Genomic DNA, 20660 nt, shown 5'->3' on the forward strand with positions numbered 1-20660 from the left:
GTAGCTTAAGCAAACAACAGAAACATGAGTGGTTATGATTTTTGACATTATCAATTTTTACTAACTGTCATATTTATATTCCATTTAAGATTGTTTAAAAAGAAGATAAATAATCCAATGGTTCTTTCCGGCCTTTTCTTCCCTATAACTAATTCCACATGACTAAACCCTGGATAACCCAATCCACACACATTTAACTTTATTAAATACAAGCATGTGACCTTTGACCTTTGTCCACAGATTAAGCTTTGATACTGGGAGCTTTAAATTGTACCGGTAACTATGCATTTGGTTCTTTCCCCTTTTGATGTGTCTACATTTTACAGCATGAGCTGCACTGATCAAAATGTGATGACAGGAAAGATGCACTGAAGTGCGGAAGATGATGGACAGTGGGGAGCAGCGCAGGTTCAAGCAGGCAGGTCACTGTTATGAGGGGCCAGCTGCCACTTTAAGGAGACTAAGGTTGTCAATCACTATGACAAGGGGTTAGGTAAGATATTTATAGCATATGACCAAGCTTTGACATACCGTTTGTAAGTTATAGGACTTGTTTGAAGGCCAGCTGAAGACAGAATGTTATTGATAACCATTTTTGGTTGATTTGGGCACATTTTAGTACCTTTCTACCAACAAATCTCTTCTCTTTTCATCCCTTGTCTGTTTTTTTTTTACAACCCAAACATTCTGATTAAGTTTGCCTTTCTTTAATTATTTGGAACAACCACAGTACTTTTTCATTTTAACAATGAAAACAGCTTAAAACTCAAAAGTGACAGTCTCCAAGATGTCAACATTAGATTGCATATATATATATATATATATATATATATATATATATACTTATATATAAACATATAAACATAAAAAGTGTGCAGGCGCAGGCACAGCAGATGGACAGACATTCTTAAAAAGTTTAAAGATAAAAAGATAGAATAAATACAACACGACACAACATGTACTATTTCTCGTGATCTTCCATTCCTACTGTTGGCAAAATCCATTCAAAGTATTTTCTGTATTTACAAAGCCAAATAAAAACAACTTTAAGGAGCAAACATTGTATTATATTCCAGGCTAAATGGGGTCATGGTAATTCAAAAGCTCAGCTCGGAAACCAAACACGGATGCCAAACAAAGCTGCCGCTCCTTTCGCTTCATCAGAATACAAACAATAGCAGATCAAAATTCCTGCTTCAGTTGATCAGAGTTCTCAGTAACTTGTGTTTTCACTGACTAATCACTTTTTTTTAGTGTCTATGATATATGATTGATATGTTATGGGTTACAAGGTAGCTGTCTGGTTTTATTTTTTAGCATTAGTGGTAAATTATGGTCGAGGAAAACACAATGAATTTCTCATTCTATTTTTTGTATAACTATAAAAAATAGCCATAATGATAGAAAATATAGCACAAATATTAATTTAAGAGGCTAACTCTCACCAGGAAACTTGCAAAAATTGTTGCAATGTGAAGCTTGAAATCGTGATTTGGCAATACATCCTGAGGCAAATGCTTCAAGAGCTCACATGCTTTGCTTTTTCAGGAAATCTTGACCATAGTCTGAGACTGTCAGGTCTTCGGATCAAGGCAGCCTACAGTGTACTTCATTTCATTACAGCTGGTGATGTCTTCTCTGTCTCCAAAACTGAATTAGGAAATGCCTCCCAGATTTCTTGAAGGCATGTGACTAAGTCCAGTGTGAACATTCCTCGCCTCTGTCAGAGGGTCTTTGGAATGTGCAGCTCCTGGTGCCACTCCCTTTTAGAGTTGCACTGAATTCCTCTGGCCAGCCTCCTCTCGCTGAGGAACTGCGTGTACGCCACACCGCCCTAGCATCCAGCAGTGCCAGCAGCTCTGCCAAGTACCACAGAAAAGATCGAGCAGTGTTTATCAAAAGCAGGCTTGAACTCTCTTTGAACTTTGAATGGAGGCATTATGAAAATCCAGCAGTGGAAACATTATCGGTGGGGCTGGAGTGTAGGCTGAGGGTCGAGAAGCAGACGATTTGATTTTTAATCTCTAACTAAAACTTGTTTCCCTCTTCAAGCATGTTTGGCTCAGCAGGAGGTGGCAAGGAAAAAGCTAGAGTTGGACTGCTATGTATGTCTGGGGTTTGTTTTTTTGCCAATAAGACGACCTGGTGTTCAGTTATCTGCAGGAATAAACTCTTATATTGTCCTTGAGCAAGATACTAAAGTTGTGATGCCTAGTTGTTTTAAAGCTGCTCTTGAAAAAAAGCATCAGAGACACTGACAAGTCATGTTAGATGATAATGACTTAACAAACTGCACCAAGAGAGAAAAAGTACACAAACACCTGTTAGGCATTCAAAACTAGAGTGACCACTTGTTACGTAATCAGGAAACCAGACAAGACAGGAACTTGCTGTGTTTTCCCCCCCTGTTTTGTGCTTAGCAGGTGCACAATTGATACAGATGTCAGATTCCAGCCTATTTGGTAACTCATCTGGTGATTTTGCTGTATGACCCAGCTGCGTGTGGGTTGCCGACCTTGTGCATCTTTATCAGCAGTGAACAACAACCCTTGCTGCGGCTGCAGCCACTGTAATGTTTTAAAGATAAACTCCCTCGGGTTTCCATTTGCACACACAGCAACAAGCGCCAAGCTGTGCAGCATGCTGCTGACACAGACAACTGCTAAAAGGCTGAGCCACTCGGCCAGCCAATATCCCAGAAGGATTTCTTTAAGTATGCATGGGCCAAGTGAGAAAACAAATGTGCTGTGAAATAACTGCAAGCGCACTGGGCTGTACCAAAGAGGAAGACACGCAGCCCTTTTCAGAAGTTTTTGCAAACAGAAACACATTCGAGGCATCCACTGTCACATTGAGGGTGGAGTTTATACCCAGATCTTCTACCAGACATGTTGGAAATCTAGGATTAACCTTGTAATCCTGTTTTAAAATGACCTCCTGCCACAAAAATCCTGCCAAATAACTGATGAGCACAGCTACTCTACAGTTTCAGGGTTATGGTTTTTGTCTTTCCCATTTGATGATGAGACAGATTTACCGAGTTCAAAATGTCTGAAACGTTGGCAAAGGCATGCAGTCACACTCACGCGGGAGAGTGCAAAGCCTTATGGGATATCTAAAAATATGAGAGGACTTAAAAGTTTCGTGGGTCAGTAGGGTGGTGCTGGGTTGCCGGTGAGGTGAAGGGTGTGAGGACTTGCATTCCTCTACTGAAATGAGGTGAGATGACGCAAGCGGCTGAACTGTGTTTCACACAGAGGAAAACAGAAGGAAACTTGAATCAGACACGGTGTACGCTGGCATAAGTGCACTTTAGTTCAAAAGCAAGGAATTGTGTGTGTGTTTATTTCCTTGAATGTGCACGCAGGTTCGTGGGTGTTTTTTAATTGGATGGGATCACAATGCCGGAATAAATGTCTGATCTTCTTCAAAGAACTTCTTTTAAGGAGTAAAAAAACGATTGTCAAGCAACCTGCACTCATTATCATTACAAAAAAAACCTCACACACACACACACACACACACACACACACACACACACACACACACACACACACACACACACACACACACACACACACACAGCTAAGCTAGTAATTAGCAGCTATGGAGACTTGAACTTTGAAAATGGTGCTCCTGTTTACTTGCAAAAGCCCTTGAGGCCAATTAGATCTCTTCTGTCGCAGCAATCCAACCTCTGTGTTTTGCCTCGGGGTGGGGGGGGGGGTCATTGATAATACTCACTGGTCAATATATGTTAACCTCCTCTCTTTGGTTAACGATCACCAAAGAATTATTAACTTAGCAGTGCAAACAAGACAGGTAGCTAAATAAGCAGTAGCAACCATGCTGTCGGCTGGCAAGGAAATGCTCTTTTGTCATCTAAATTACCTGGAAAAAAAGTTTACTGTATTAAAAAAATATGTGAAGATAATCTATCCTGGTAATGCTGTTTCTGAAAGACTCATGAGGAGAAACATATAAACACTAAGTGCTAGAGCCACGGCATGCTTCCCCTGTGTGCTGCAGCTACCGTGGATACAGGAGACACAGCAGCGACATATATCACACAGTCACGCCTTTGGCTCCACTCCACAATGAAATGACATACATATGTGTGTGTGTACACTCATTGAGCACTTTATTGTACACTTGTATACACTCACTACCACTTTAATAGGTGTACCAGGTTCACACAATCAAGTGGTGCCAGTAATTGTATAAAAGAATGAAGAAAATTTGAACAAATGAATTAACAGAATACAACAAAATTAGTGTGCAAAGAGCAGGCTTTCCTTTCTCATGTGTTTCTCATATGTTCTCATGGTATATTACAACAAAAATCAGCGCACAACCACTCCAGTGAATGCAGAGAAGATCTGAAAAGATCCTTATTTCTGTTTGGAGTTGTCCGTGTTTTTGGTGGGAACTCATTTTGAAATGTTCTAATATCCAAATGAAAATAAATAAATGATATATGCATAATGAAAAGTGGTTAAACTAAAACCTTTCTGCAACTAAATGTACTGCAATTGCTTTTGACAAACCCAAAGAGTGATGTCATTTCAAATCAAAGCTAAAAAAAAAACAGAAAAACATTCAATATGAAGGGATTTTAACCCTTTGTTGAAAATCACATTAGCTGGTTGGAGAGGTGGTCCCTCCCATCACCCACTGCAGCGCCGGTGCTTGCCTAATCTCTTGCGTAACAGCAGGGCATTCCCTTCTGTGTGGTTCCTCGTCAGATGTAATTCAGCAGCAACACAACAAATAAAACATATCAAACTTTACTCTGCTCAGAAACGCGTTTCTGAGAAAAACCACTCTTTTTCAGAAACGGATCGTTTACAGTTAAGTAGCTGTAAGCCTTACTGAAAATGTCACGATGAAAAAGAACAGTCCTGTATTTACTTGAGATCAATGTCTTATACTAATGCGTGTTTATGTGTGTTTGGTCAGGACAACTTGTGTCCTCAGTTTACCCTTTTACTAGTACACGCTGCTCCATTTGACGTGTTTGCTTTTCCCATGAAACCAAACACATCCAAATCTGTGCGTGCCTTCACAAACATGCACACAAACTAGGGCATTTATTATTACCCAAGCTGAAACAGGAGTAGATCGAGATTAAATTTGAATTAGACACTTAAAGTTCAGTGTTGCTGGTATTACAGCAGAGCAAATGAGAGCAACAAAAGGAGAAGAAGCCATTACTTCATTTATTCAAATTCACTTACATTGCATTTGAAATTTCGCAACTAGCTTTCGGTATTTCAACATTTTGCTGTTTATTTTACACTTGTTTTAATCTGAATAAGGAAAAACCCTGTTTGTGGGATCCAGCTGTCTTACTCCGTCCATGGAGAGTTGTAAGTATTGATCGAAAAGTCAGAAACCGGCGCTAAAAATACCCTGCTTCAAAAGCCGGAGCACATTTGGGATGAGGTGAAACTTAGTGACCCGCACAATCAAATTCATCAATGACTCCATACACTGATTAAATCAGGAGACAACTTGTCATTGTTAGTGCTGGTGACATTGCAGAGATGGCACCACGGGGCAAAAAGAGGGCATGGGTGTGTCATTTGAGCCGTGTTTATCCACTGTGTTAAGCAGATCTCTTTTTTTTTTTATTGGGTCAGTCACAAGGTGAGAAGTCAGGACAATGTCAGTGCTTCCCCGTGGGACATATACTGTACTGTGTGCACTGTCAATGTGCAGAGGTGCCAAATTCTTGATAATTAACCTTACACATTACATGAAGAGTCAAAAGCTGGTCAGCCGTTAGATTTGAGAACAACACCCATTTGATGCCAGAAAAATCCATCAACGGTAGTTTATGAAACTTGAAACGCGTCACTTAAGACGAGGCACAAACAAATCAGAACCCAATGAGCCACTACTTTGCAGAAGTCATTCGAAGTGCGAGTCAGAGAGAGTCAGTGACTGTCAGTGTAATGATGTAGCCGTTTTAGCCTTTCGGGCTCAAAGAAATACAACGATGCTGACGGGGCACAAATTGCCAGACTGAGCAACTGTATCTGTCGACCAAGGTCAGAAAAGAGAAGTTAATGTTTGTGGAGCTCGTTAAAGACCTGATCTCTCTGAGCCGTCTAATCCATAATTCATATGTGGTGCTGGATATTCAGTGGCAGCACTTCAAAGCGAGGAAGCCCAAAAGCCACAATGGAAATGTCCACAATGTCGTAACGTGGATCTGCTTTCTGTAGCTCAGAGCGCCACAAAACAACGTTAATCTGGTCCAAAAACGTTTATGCATATAAATGAAATGCAACACTAACCCCCCCAGAAAACTTAGAGGTTAGTTTGTTTATTCAGTTTTCCATCGAAAAACAACGCATAAGGCAATATCTTTTGCAAGGACACATTTCGTATTCCTACACAATAAGAAAAGCAGTAATAATTTATGAGATAAGGCTAGATGTGTTTGCTCAGTATTATTAAAGCTCACATCATTCAAATGGATTATTACCTCTTGAACAGTTTAATGTTTTAAGAGGAAGCATTATGTCCCTTAAGGAAATTAGTGCCGAGGGAAATGGCAGAGTCTCCTCAGTGGGCCCTTTCAAGTACTTCCTGGGGAAAGTCTGGACCACGCTGATACATTGTGACCCCTCACCGCACACTCCATCATTACGTGCAGTTTCCTCCGTCAGTGAATGACTTATATTTTAGAAATCAAAGGCTATTTATTTCGTTTTAATCTTGTAGGACATGCTTGCATGGCTTCAAATGATATTCACCTGATTAACAGTCGCTCCAAATAGGTCAGCATTGAAATAAAGAACTTTACAGAACATAATACAATGCTCTAATTATGTATTCAATCTGATGTTAATGTAGAAAAGTAGTTATATATTACCTTAAAGAGAACATATTATGGGAAAAAAAATCTATTTTTTGTACTTGAGAAGATTTTTAAGCATTTTAGATAACTACCAACTTGAAAAAAACTTGAAAGTGAATAACTTGAGGCCACCCAACTTAAATAAAATTTTCATTCACTGGCTAGTTCAGAGTTATCAAGATACTGTGACATCACAGACCCAGATCACAGAAGAAGTGTCCAAGTTTTCTACCCTTATTCCCACCCCATTTGACATCTTGCAGCACTTGCTCTACCTCTGAAGTTGGTTTATATTCAATTTTGGGATGAGCGGACTTGAGTCCAGTGGTTGAATCCAGCTACTTCTTCCAGCTAATCTATGCTGCAAAGGTATGGTTAAAAAGGGAGCTTTTGTGGTTTATTCCTGTGTTGTTTTGACCAAAGTATGTCACGGACATGTACTGTATTTAATGTCATGCTTCAATTGAGAATCAGTCATATTAGCTCATATTTATTCAGTTTTAAACAGGATAACCACAACATATAGATCACCATTACATATGATCAAGCATGCAACTAACAAATGCAAATAACCTTGGATATGTTTTGATAAATTCCTTACAGTTATTGCCATGTATTTGATCTGGTAGCATTTCAGACTTCTTATTACAATGAAGAGAGGTATGTTTTTAAAAAAACAAACAAACGCAAAATAGAAATGAGGTCAGTTTGAGTCATGAAACATGATAGGCTTTTATTCTTTTGCTTCAAAAGGGGAGAAACACTTTAATTGTGCACTCCTTTCATTTGCTTTCTTTATGTAACAGGATCAGGCAGATGGTGTTTGGGTAACAGGAGCCTTGCATGACTTTTCTCCACTCTCATAATCATCTGTGTGTCAGAGCTGTCACCACATTGTTGGAGTGTAACCATGCAGGTTAACATTTAACACCCCAAAAAGCATGTTTGAACACGGGTCACTACTCTGCAATACAGATAAAGCTCAGTTAGGATACTCCACTTGCAAAAGGATAGATGCGTGATTTACTGCTGGGAGTTGCAAAGTGTGTGGGATTCTTCTTAATCCATGAAATAAATAAATAAATAAAAGGCAAGGCAAGTTTATTTGTATAGCACAATTCAACACAAGTTAATTCAAAGTGCTATATATCAACATTAAAAGCGGCAAGACACAATTAAACAGTAAATAACAAATAAAATGAAATACAATGATAAGAAAAGAGGCAAAATAATAAAAAGCACAAGTTGTTAAAAGGTAAGGGCAGTAGAGTCCAGCAGGTAAGTATTTAATTTAAGAGTACACTTCAGTAAACAGTAATGTTTTTATCCTGATTTAAAGGATCTACAGTTGGAGCAGACCTCAGGTCTACAGGAAGTTTGTTCCACCGGTGAGGAGCAGAATAACTGAACGCTGCCTCACCTTGCTTGGTTCTGGTTCTTGGGAACCACAGCAAACCAGATCCAGATGAACCTCAGGGGTCTGGGAGCTTCATAGGAACTAACAGATCAAGCATGTATTTTGGTCCAAGACCATTCAGGTCTTTGTAGACCAGCAGTAAGATTTTAAACTCTATCCTTTGACTCACTGGAAGCCATTGTAGTGATTTCATGACCGGTGTAATGTGGTCCAGTTTCCTGGTGTTTGTAAGGACTCTGGGGGTATAAATATATTTAAAAAAGGCTTTGATGATCCACTATACAGGATTGTCTCAGAAAATTAGAATATTGTGATGAAGTTCTTTATTTTCTGTAATGCAATTAAAAAAACAAAAATGTCATACATTCTGGATTCATCACAAATCAACTGAAATATTGCAAGCCTTTTATTATTTTAATATTGCTGATTATGGCTTACAGTTTAAGATTAAGATTCCCAGAATATTCAAATTTTTTGAGATAGGATATTTGAGTTTTCTTAAGCTGTAAACCATGATCAGCAATATTACAATAATAAAAGGCTTGCAATATTTCAGTTGATTTGTAATGAATACAGAATCTATGACATTTTTGTTTTTGTAATTGCATTACAGAAAATCAAAATATTCTAATTTTCTGAGACAGTCCTGTATGCGCAGGACTTGGAGGAAGCTTTGCAGTAATGGCAAGGCAAGTTATTTGTACAGCACAATTCAACACAAGGTAATTCAAAGTGCTTTACATCGACATTAAAAGCAGCAAGACACAATTAAACAGTAAATAACAAATAAAATGAAATAAAATGATAAGAAAAGAGGTAAAATAATAAGAAGCACAAGTTGTTAAAAAATAAGCAGGTAAGTATTTAATGGCAATTTCATTACCGGTGTAATATGGTCCAGTTTCCTGGTGTTTGTAAGGACTCTGGGGGTATAATAAATATATATAAAAAAAGGCTTTGATGATCCACTATATGCGCAGGACTTGGAGGAAGCTTTGCAGTGTGGAGTGTTGTAGTGAAAACTGTATTCCCCGGTGCAGGAGAGAAACATCAACAAGCCTGCCAGGGAGCGGAGTTGGCGCTCTGCAAATATGCGGCGTCCAGAGAGCAGCATGGCAGGCTGGGGGAGAGGCGGGGTCTGACACCGCTCTGGAAACATCGCTCTGAAAACATCTCTAATCCACTGTTTCAGGTGGGGAGCGGAGCGACCATTACTCAGCCCGGCCACAGACACGCAGCAGCCCGGGGAGGGACGACCTGGACACGGAGGGCCAAACACTCTCAAGAAAGAGGGGGAAAAAAGCTAGTAAATGTGAAGTTTCAGCGCGGCGAGACAGCGCTCCCCTGCTCTGGTTCGTGGACTAGTTTCACAGCGACTCTCACTTTAAATACAGTTTAACGCGGAGACTCCGCAGCGGCGCTGCGCTTATTCCAGCCGACACCGACCCGCGCAACTCCCTCTTTCTGCAGGATATTATCGCTTTTTTCGGTCATTATTCTCTCTGAGGTGAGTGACTATCCCAATAGTTTGGACACGGGCACTTGTGGAAAGTTTCCCGGCTGGTGTTTTGTTTGTAGTCGGGATTACGTGGGACGGAAGTGCAGGCGCACCTGGATCTCAGGTGAGCCCAGGTGAGAGCAGGTAGGCCTTTACCTCACGGTAGCACCGCAAACTTACTATACATGTTAAGCATTAACACAAGAGTTGTTCAGATACCTTTAAAAAATATAGTCTGGTCAAACTTGATACTTAAATGTGCCGTTGAAAGTCTTCAATTGTGTGTATTTGTTGTTGACTGGTCGCTAGGTGTGACTGTTTATCACCAATGCGCGTAAAAACAACCACGTTAACTCTTCACCTGTCAAATAAGAACCGTATGTAGTTGACATACACACTTAAAGGATTAAAAACCTCCACATTTTTGTTTTTCAAAGGAGTAAAAAGTATTTGAACATGCCCCCACAAGCCTGTGGAGGTGATATTTTAAACCTGCACGTACTCTGGTCGTCGGCCCGTAAAGGGTTAACGCTTTAACCTACGACACCTGTCTCTTCTGCTGCTATTTTCACACTATACCTGTCTGAACTTCTGCAGTGCATTTGCAGACACAAAAATAGGCTTTTCGAGTAAAAATACCAGCGTGCCTCTTTTATCCCATGTGTCACACCGGGATAAGCAGGCTACTGTCAAGTTTCCTTTCATCTATGGATGAAGATGCATAATTAGTAACATTGGGCACCTTTTTTTTTATTTGTTTATAGATAAAAGACTAGAATTTGAAGCATTTCATTCAGAACTTGATAACTTATTCACATTGAAAAATGTTTTATCATCACTATAATTCAGTCCAGTAAGAGGACTCCTTAAGTGCTGAGCCAGTTTTCTTCTAAGCATGAGGACACTGAGAGATGAGGATTTCATGCACTTTAACCTTTTCACATGTCCGTGGAACATTTCCATTAGGACTAACTCTGAGAAACGCATCGGAGGCATGCTGAAGAACCAGTTTTGATTCAAGTCCTCTGTCACCTCTTTGTTTGCAATCAAGATGAGCGAGCCTACTTGAAATGGGACACTTGCTTAAGAGTCTGGAAGGGGATTGGCCTTGATAATTTTTTTTTTTTTTTAATAAAGATGTTTTTTCATCGGTTTGCTGTCACAGATTTAGTGGAAGACGTGTTGCTGGCCGTCATCATGCTGATATGATGTGTCAAGCTGCTGCCAAATTGAGGATATAGAGGAAGTAATTCTAAAAGCAGAGGGGAGGATGTTATATTTCTGTCAAGTTTTATGCAGCGTACAACCCTGGAACTGTGATTTTTGTTCTCCCTTTTCTTCTGTTGGAAATAAGAAATAACGGCTGACTCAGTGTAGTGTGGGTGACCTGTTCAGTTTCACAAGAATGAACACAGTGACCGTGTGTTGGAGAGCGGCAAGCCTTTGCACAGGAAGCCCACACAGGAAATGATCCCTCCTTTGTAGCCTCAAACCTTGAATCGTGTCTGCAGGGAATTAAACGGCCAAGTTAAACTGTTATATTTGGGGTTTAGCATGCAAGATCATATGCTATTGCTTTTTATTGTGCATTCTGTGGCTGCTTGTTTTGAAGGCCCATGGAAATATTCAGAGTTTTATGTTTGCCCAGTTCTGGCTCCTAATTAAATATATTGAACTAAGGAAAGTTTAAAATCAGAGTGAAAAAAGAACATAATTCTTAAGTTGAATTAAATGAGTCATTCCTCTTTAGTTATTCCTCTTTGTTTGCATGACTACATCTAAATCTAAAAAAAGAGCATGTTTTAAAATGTGTTAAGGTTTAATTAAGAAAATGTTTTTACTTCATAGATTAATAATAGAAAAACCTGGAGGCTGAAACGCATCACAAACCTAATACAATCCTCCCCGCATAATTCACAAAGGAACTGTTTCTCTGTTTGTTTTAAATAACTTCAAATTAAACTTGTTATATTTCTTCATTATTCTAGGAAGTCTAATTTTGACGTCAGTCAGTATTTAAAGGTTATGTTTAATTAAAGTGTTTCTAGTCAGTGTAGGCAGCATACCCCAGCTTTCTGATTTAATTTGTTCTGTAAGTTCTCCCAAGTAACACCAGCAATTTTTTCCTAGTTTTGACTGTGACACATCAGTATTGAGTCATAGTTTAACTGAGATGATGGTGTCAGGGGCCTTGTGGTTGAGAGAGGTGTGTCACTTGATGGAAATTTGTAATACATTGATGAGAACTGAGAGCAAAGAAGGCTCATAAGTGGAAAAGATGGTTTGTGGTGAGCTAAACTGTATTACCACGAATTCTGTGTTGTTGTTGTGGGTGTTTTTTTTTTTTTTTTTTTTTCTTCTGTTTTTTCAGGATTTGAACCGTAAAGCAAAATTGTTGCAACAAAGGCCTCAAACACATCAAGTGCTTCTTCTGTTGTCGGTTTGTTTCCATTATTGTGTTTCTAGTGACACATCACAAATGTGCTGAATCACTGTAACTCAGTTGTCAACAAATGTATTAATCAGCAGTTTTTTTTTTGCTTGACGACATAAAGGAGACCAATTCAACATTTTATAATGAGGCTACCAGTTAACAGATCATTGATGGATATTTTTGTAATGTTAGCCCTCTTGCGCTTTCACACCTAATTTTTTCATATTTTGACAGATTCTCCAGCTTTGCTTGTACTTGACACATTTTGACCCGATTTTAGGTGCTTGTTTCCTTGTTTCCTGGACTGGAGAAGTCTGCGCATTGCTTTTTTTTTATAGAGGAAGAATGCACTTCCTGCAGTAGAGCACTTGACAGGAAATTATAAAATTACAATTGTAATTCGGTGGAAATGTACAGTTTTGCTTACATTATGCAGCAAAAGTGATTTTTATTTTACATTTAAAGCTATGAGTAATTACATCAAGCTTTACAACAATTTCTCCCTTTTTAGAAGCTATTAATTTTTTCTTCCTAATGCAATTGTTAATTCTCATTATTTTCATCCACAATTATTGTTCAAATATGAAATGTAAAATTATTAAAACATTCTCCACACGTGGATATACAAATAATTAAATTGTGAAGGAAAAAAAAATACAGTAATTTTTCATATTTTATGGAAGAAAAATTGTTTATCCATGGCATAAAAGCATTCACCATGTGAAACATTTTACATTTGGCTACACTCTGGACCTAATTTCCTCATATGTTTTAAACATACCCTGCTTCTGATTTGTCACTGTTGCCTATGATTGAACCGGTGCTTGTGTGTGCCAGTGCTCTTCACTGAACTGAAAAACCATCTTGTTAAATAGGGTCAGTGACATCACACAAAGAGAACTTATGTAAGTTACTTTACGAGGAAAACCTACAGAAACTGAAGATAAATAAATGGATGTTATATGAGCATAAGCTCATTATGGTTGCATGTTAATATGAAGTCATAGGGTTTTAGGAAAAATAAATGCTAATGAGGACAAACTTGCAAGGATTAACTCGATGAGAGAGAGGTCCTGGGAAAATGGTGTCATTTGATTCCTGGACTTGAAATGGGAAGGTGTTTGCTGCCGTCTCGGCTTACATTTGGCAATGATGTAAACCTGGCTTCTGGACAGTATTGTTGCTAGCCAGCTGAGTCATTTTCTCCACCTTGGCTTATAAACAATGAAGCAGATATTTCATATCTACATTCAGTTCAACTTGACTACGCGGGATCTGTTTTTAATTTCTTTTCATTACGTCTTTTATAACAACATTACACACCACCTGAGTGGCCTGTGCAGACTGTGAAGCATTTTTCCTTTTTTTCCCAGCATTTCATCTGTAGTCATGCTCACAGCATTCAATCTTTCTGGATTGTAACTCGGCCAGACCACGTCTGAAGTGTACATGCATTTTGCAGTACACACAGTATGTGTAATTTTCCCTCATGCTGTTTAAAGATTAATTTCCAGGTGATTAAGGTATTGCTAAGATCCTCTGGAAATTAAAAGGTTTTTTTTTTTATCTCCATTTTCTTTAATTAAGCAATTGCTTTAAAGTCTGTGTTCAAAACTGATGCTTCTTGCCATCGACCCACAAAGCATAATCTTTTTAATGAATCAAAATGTGACTTGTTATCAGCAAGTCGCAGTGATTTAATACAACGGCGGTGAGCAGTTTCTCAAATGAACCCCTGTATTGCAATAAAACTTCCATAAATAATAAGGGTGAGCTATATGTGCTCATGCTGTTGTCAGGATTGTCACAATATAAAACATGTGTCGGCACTTCATTCTCCAATACGTCAAGTTGACATTGAATAATGTGGGCATGAGGATGTATGGCGTTGTCTTTCCTCTCTGGTAAATGGAAATGTTGCGATCATAAACACCGTATTGGATATGTGTGTGTGTGTGTATAAGCTTTTAGAAACGGGATATAATAGCCTTCTTTGATTATAAGAAAAAGTGAATGAGTGTTAAGATATGGAGGGAAACTTTTTTCAAGATCTAATCATAAGTATCTGATTGACTTTTTCCCACCAGATTCTATCAAGAGAATGAATGTCCACACACTGGTTTGGAGTTTCATTTTTTTTAATGCTCTGATTAAAACTTCTAGGTATATATAATGTTATTGATGGGCTATAAAACTAAATTATATAGATCTGCCAACCAAGCCCTGACACAATTTTAAAACGGCAGCTTTAAAACAATGTTGAACGTAAATGTTTGCGTTGGAATGTTGTCACTATGGAGCCCAGGTATAAAGTGGAGAGGTTGAGAGATTTGCATGTTAAGTTGGGTCATGTGTAGATACTAATTCTGCTGCGTAAATACTAAACCTCCGGTTGGGCCATTAAGTGTTGCAATCTGGCGTTGTGGCAATATCAGTATCCATTTAAGGTTCCCTAAATTCCATGACGCTAATGTTGTCAAGCAGGTTTAGACTGAAACTTGTAGTTGTAGACACTGTGACAACTGGAAGGTTTTCTTTATTTGTGAAGTAGGGCATTTTTTAAAACTTTTTCTAAATAAAATGTTTGGGGCTGTTTTTTTTATTGCCGTGTTTATCTAAAAGTGGTTGCTTCTTCGATTTTTATGTCAAGATCTCAGTTTTCCATAAAAAGACTAAAACTGCATTTCCTTTCAAAATGAAAGAGCCTGTAAAACAACAATAAATCTATCTAAAGTTGCATGTTGTGACCACATGGATCACTTGGGGCATTGACTAATGTAACAATCCAGACACAGCTTCCACTGTCTCAGTCAGCACAAACATGCTCATCCATCAAACCTCTCAGTCGACTGTGTTCAGCCTTTCATTGCAAGAAGCACAATGTACACTCACTGTGGATTTAGAGTTGCTCACTATGTTTTCAAAGCTGCATGGGCTGCAAGTTTTGTAAATTGAACTGCATATTCTCTCTGTTATGTCCTGCTGCTGAACTCATTGTGAAAAAAGAGGTCACGGCAGTCTTTCTTTTCGTAGAATTCATAAAAGAATGACATTGCCAAGAAAAGTGAAAAGAGAACATGGAATTTTTCCCTTAACATGGAATTTGTAAAATCCTGGGACATAAAAAGGAAGGAAAAATAACAAATAATAGTTTGTGGTCGTATCTGTTCAGATAGAGGCAAGATACACTATGGCCAACTTGTTTTTGTTTTTTTAAATTGGTAATGCCAACTATTTTAACCCCCCCCCCCAGTGAAAATTAAATTAAAGTGATTAAATGTGTTTACTTGTGATAATGCATTCTATGTTTGGGACAGCTTCAGGTTGACACACCTCTGGTGCAAAGGGTGCTTGTAAAAGTTAATGTGTAAGCTTTGTTTACATGTCTTAAAAGGTTCATTTTTACAGTTATTTGCAAACATTAGTTCAATACTGAAGTATTGTGTTCTTTATATTTATTTATTCCTAATTGTGGAATATATAGAGCATGTATCGACTATAAATAATAGTAAATGGCAAAATGTTGACAAACTAGATACACATATAACTGGCAGTGAGTGGCACGTTTATTAAAATGTAACTCTCATTCTTGCTTTTTTTTTTTTTCATACAGCTCAACCATGTTTCCTGACTTACCTGGATAAAACTTCAATGCAGATGACCTTCTGGGAGGGACAAAGAAGTGCAGCTGAATATCCACAAGAGCATCTGGACCATGAGCCAAAACCTTTTGAGATGGGGTTTTTTTTTTGTGCCTTCTGAAGGAGGTGTGAAGCGTTTCACCAGCAGCTTCACAAGATGATCGAGTGCAAATTACATTCTTTTGGAAATAAAAGACAACGTCTTATCAAAAGATCACCAATAAGAAGACTTTGACTGTAACTGTATTTTTGTTTATTTTCTTAATTGAACAGTTTTCAGTAGCCGACAAATTAAAATAAATTTCTTCATGGGCTGCTGAAGTGGACCAGAAACCCATGTGCAGCAGGGCAGCTGCAGCAGCTGGTGGCATAACTTAGCCTCGGACTGTTGGGTCGTTCTCCCTTTGGGGCCCAGCGACAACCTGCCCCAACCTCTCACTTTCCAACCTGTCTGTCTGAAGGCAGACTCCACTAACCAATGGCATGGGTCAAGTTCTTCAGGAAGCAGGGGGGCAATCTGGGGAAATCGTACCAGCCGGGGAGCATGCTGTCTCTGGCCCCTACCAAAGGACTCTTGAATGAACCGGGCCAGAACAGCTGTTTCCTCAACAGTGCTGTGCAGGTACGTGTGTCTCATGTTTGTTAACAATGTCATTTTTCAAGTTTGATCGTTTTCAAGTCACTGTTTTAGCAGTTCATAATTTAAAAATCGCAGCTTGCAGAAACAAACGCAGCCTCAGGGGGTCACAAGCTAGTGTCTTTTTGAGCCGGTCCTAAGCCCAGATAAATCCAGAGGGTAGTGTCAGGTAACACCTTTGCCCAACTAAACATGCGAATCACGAGACCCATGAACCCCGTATTGGATCGGCCGAGGCCTTGGTTAACAGTGGCCACCATTGCCACTGTTGACACTGGTGCCTATGAGTTAATTGGGTTACTGTTGATTGAAGGAGAGGGGGAAGGCATGTCCATAGATGGAGAGAAAAAGAGGAGAGGCAAGAGACTAGGGTTGAAAGTAGGGACTTTGAATGTTGGGACTCTGACAGGAAAAGCGGGAGAGTTGATTAACATGATACAGAGTAGGAAAGTGGATATTCTTTGTGTTCAGGAGACCAGGTGGAAAGGTAGCAAGGCTAGAGGCTCAGGAGCAGGGTTCCTACTCTTTCATCATGGTATGGATGGGAAGAGAAATGGATTAGTTATCTTGAAGGAGGAGCTTGTTAGGATTGTTGTGGAGGCGAAAAAAGTGAGTGGTGAATCTGAAGTTAGAAACTAAAGATGTGATGTTAAGCATCGTAAATGGTTGTGCTTCACAGGAAGGATATGACATAAAAGAGAAGGAGTAATTCTGGAATATGGTAGATGAAAAGAAGGAGAGAATCCCCAAAGATGAGAGTGGTGATTGGTGTATATTGCAATGGACATGTTGGAAAAGGCAACACAGGTGATGAGGAAGTGATGGGCAGGTTTGGTATCCAGGGTAGGAATACAGAAGGACAGATTCAAAAAGACTGGACAACTATAGCTTATGTAATCAAGAGACAGGTAAGAGAGTACTTGGTGTGTCATCTGGTAGTAGAGTGCAATGAGGATGTGCAGGAGCATGTGGAGAAAAAGAGGCTAGCTAAGAAGTGGGACACTGAGGACAGAAGAGAGTTCAGGGAGTGTAAGGTGAAGGTAGAGGTGGCCAGCAAGGAGGGAGAGTGGTTTATACAGGTTGGTGTAGCAGAAGGATTGACATGGTAAAGACGTGAAACAGGCTAGGGGGATTAAGGATAGAGGTGGACATTTGTTGACAGGTGCCAGAAGTGTGATGGGAAGATGGAAAGGTACTTTTGAAGAGTTGCTGAATGTGGAAAATGTAAGACAACGAAGAGTAGAATAAGTCACTATAGTTGACCAGGAGGAGCAAAGATTTGTAAGGCTGAAGTGAGGAAGGCATTGAAGAAGATGAAGAAGTCCTAGTTTTCAACTAGGACTTCTAACAAGATTTTTGAGAGTATGCTTGAAGAATGAAAATGTGTGCTGGTGGTGTTTTTTAAGAAAAAGGGAGACGTGCAGAGTTCTACTACAGAGGAGTAAAGTTGATGAGCCATACAATGAAGTCATGGGAAAGAGTCGTGGAAGCTAGACTAAAGGCAGAAGTGAGCTTTTGTGAACAGCAGTATGGTTTCATTAGAGTACTACAGATGCAAGATTTGCTTGGAGGGTGTTGATGGAGAAGTACAGAGAAGGTCAGAGGGAGCTGCATTGTGTCTTTGTAGACCTTGAGAAAGCATGTTGCAGGGTGCCAAAAGAAGAGCTATGTAATGGTATGAGGAGGTCTGGAGTAGCAGAGAAGTATGTTATTGGTGCAGGACATGTGTGGGAGCTGTAAAAGTGTGGTGATGACAGAGGTTCAAGGTGGAGGCGGGGCTGCATCAAGCATGGGCTCTGAACTCCTCCTTGTTTGCTATGGTGATGTATAGGCTGACAGATGAGGTTGGACATGAGTCTCCATGGACTATGATATTTGCAGATCATATTGTGATCACTATAGGAAGCAGTTAGAGGGAAATCTTGAAAGACAGAGGTATGCCCTGGAAAATATAGACCACCGATGAATGGTTTTAGAGACTGTGGTACTGAGGAGATTACAAGATGCAGTTGGAAGTAGCAGAGATTAAAATGTTGAGGTGATTTTTGGTAGTGAGGATGATGGATAAGATCAGGAATACCAGAGGGACAGCACATGGATGTTTTGGAGAGAAATTCAGAGAGGCCAGACTGAGATGGTTTGGACATGTACAGAGAAGGGATAATGAATATATCTCTGGAAGGTTGATGAGGTTAGAAGTGCCAGGAGGGAGGCTTAGAGGAAGACCAAAGGGGAGATTTACGGATGCAGTGAAGGAGGACAAGAAGTTAGTTGGTGTGAGAAGACGATGCGCAGGATAGGGTTAGAGGGAGATGAATAATTCGCTGTGGCGACCCCTGGAGCAAATAGCCAAAAGGAAAAAAAGAAGATGAAGAAGTTTGCAGAAACAAATGAGGCCAAGTTGAGATTTTGAAGAGTACAAACAGTTCGAGAGAGAAGTGCTTATAGGATTGGTTTGGATGCAAATCCAAACGTTTTTTTTTCCAAGATATGCTCATTCTTGCTTATTTATATATTATTTAGAAGGTGATGAAGCACATTTTCTCAACCTAGAGTATAAATGCTTGTATGCCAAAAATAGCTCATGGAGTAACAGCACCCAAAACATTTGAAACAACACATTTGACCCAACACGTATAACAGTAGAGGATGCAGCCTGCAGCTTTTGCTGTCCTTTTTATTGTTGAGTACGTTTTTGTAGGCAGAAAACATGCTAGTTATATTGAGCTTTTATTTGGCCCTGGTATTTTTTTTTTATGTTTCTTGTTAGTTGCCTTGACATCTAGGACCCACATTGCTAAATTGGGTGTCTTCAGCAGGCACCAGGTCTAGCATCTTCAAGCTGAGAATTGTGCTCATTATCTTATGATATCAGTGACTAATTTTATAATTAGCCATGTTGAGTCATTCACGTTGGGGTGAGTGGATTTTACACATTTCTGTGATGTGACAGAAACACATTCTCAATTTGATATGTTTACAATCTGTTAGACTTGCTGAAGATGCATTTATTTTCCCAATGTTCTAACAATGTTAGAGTACACACATTTTGATGTCCCTTTTCAATTGTTTCAAAGTTGAAATAAGAGTGTGAGTTAATCTTTTAATCTCAAATCTTTTTATAGTAACAGAAAACTTGACAAAACATTTGCTTATCACTGTAACTAAGCAGTTGTTGCTTTCCTTGTTCAGATACTTAAAAAGGAAAAAAAAAACAAAAAAAAACCATGTTAGTCATTGTCTACATTTTTCTGAGCTCCCCAGTAGTTTATAAATGGACTTGACGGTTTTGTTTGATCGCTGCAGTTTTGGCTGGTGAGATAATTCCTTATAACAGGCAGTGTTTGGTCAGTCTCAAAGAAGACTGTGACTCAGAGGGTGACAGACGAGATGGGCTGGTTGAAGATGATCATTACTTGTGGCTATGTTTCTGTTTGGTAATGAAGACTCACTCAGTGCTTATTTCCATGTCCTCGGAGACTTAAATTTATTTTTCTAAATGCCATGTGTAACACAAGACGCAGGGACATTCAGTTCTCTCACGTAATCAGATATTTCTGTTTTGACAAATTGTCCTTCTGTGTTTCTAATTGGTACAACTATTTTTTTTAAAACATGTAACAAATGCTTTGGTGCAGAGATAAGAGACTAGTTTTATTTTGTAAAGCGGCTCCTCTCTCTTGCATAGGTACTATGGCATCTGGACATCTTCAGGCGCAGTTTGAGGCAGCTACCTGGACACTTCTGTCTGGGAGACTCATGCATTTTCTGTGCTTTAAAGGTAGGATATAATCAGGATTTACAATGAGCCTGAGCATAATGTTAAACAGTAGTTCCTGTTTGCCATCTTGGATGTGTGGCTCATCAGGTCACATATCCAAGCTGTGAAATGGGCAGCGTGAATGTCACACAAATGCTTTCTGTAAACACAATATGCCATTGTCCAAGTGCAAACCATGTCTTGCTCTGTTCTCCAGGGCATTTTCTCCCAGTTCCAGCAGAGTCGGGAGCGAGCCTTGCCCTCTGACAACCTGCGTCATGCCTTGGCAGAGACCTTTAAGGACGAGCACCGCTTCCAGCTGGGCTTTATGGATGATGCTGCTGAATGCTTTGTAAGTTCCTTTGGGTGCTTGGCTGTCATAAGAAAGGGGGGGGGTGTCTTCTT

The 20660-nt window shown here is 39.4% G+C and overlaps 1 protein-coding gene across 4 annotated transcripts in view; it reads left to right on the forward strand.

Moving 5' to 3' along the window:
- Positions 1-9331: 9331 nt before the first annotated feature.
- LOC133420031 (inactive ubiquitin carboxyl-terminal hydrolase 53) overlaps positions 9332-20660 on the forward strand; it is a 34958-nt gene continuing 23629 nt past the window's right edge. For 2 of the 4 annotated variants that reach the window (XM_061709582.1, XM_061709585.1), the window contains exons 1-4: positions 9332-9792; positions 15831-16480; positions 20184-20276; positions 20473-20607. In XM_061709582.1, the coding sequence (XP_061565566.1) occupies positions 16337-16480; positions 20184-20276; positions 20473-20607 (372 nt within the window). In that variant the 5' untranslated portion in view covers positions 9332-9792; positions 15831-16336. The other 2 variants (XM_061709584.1, XM_061709583.1) reach the window with 2 other exon arrangements.

The sequence above is a fragment of the Cololabis saira genome, chromosome 20, assembly GCF_033807715.1.
Source record: "Cololabis saira isolate AMF1-May2022 chromosome 20, fColSai1.1, whole genome shotgun sequence".
In the NCBI taxonomy this organism is placed as follows: Eukaryota; Metazoa; Chordata; class Actinopteri; order Beloniformes; family Belonidae; genus Cololabis; species Cololabis saira.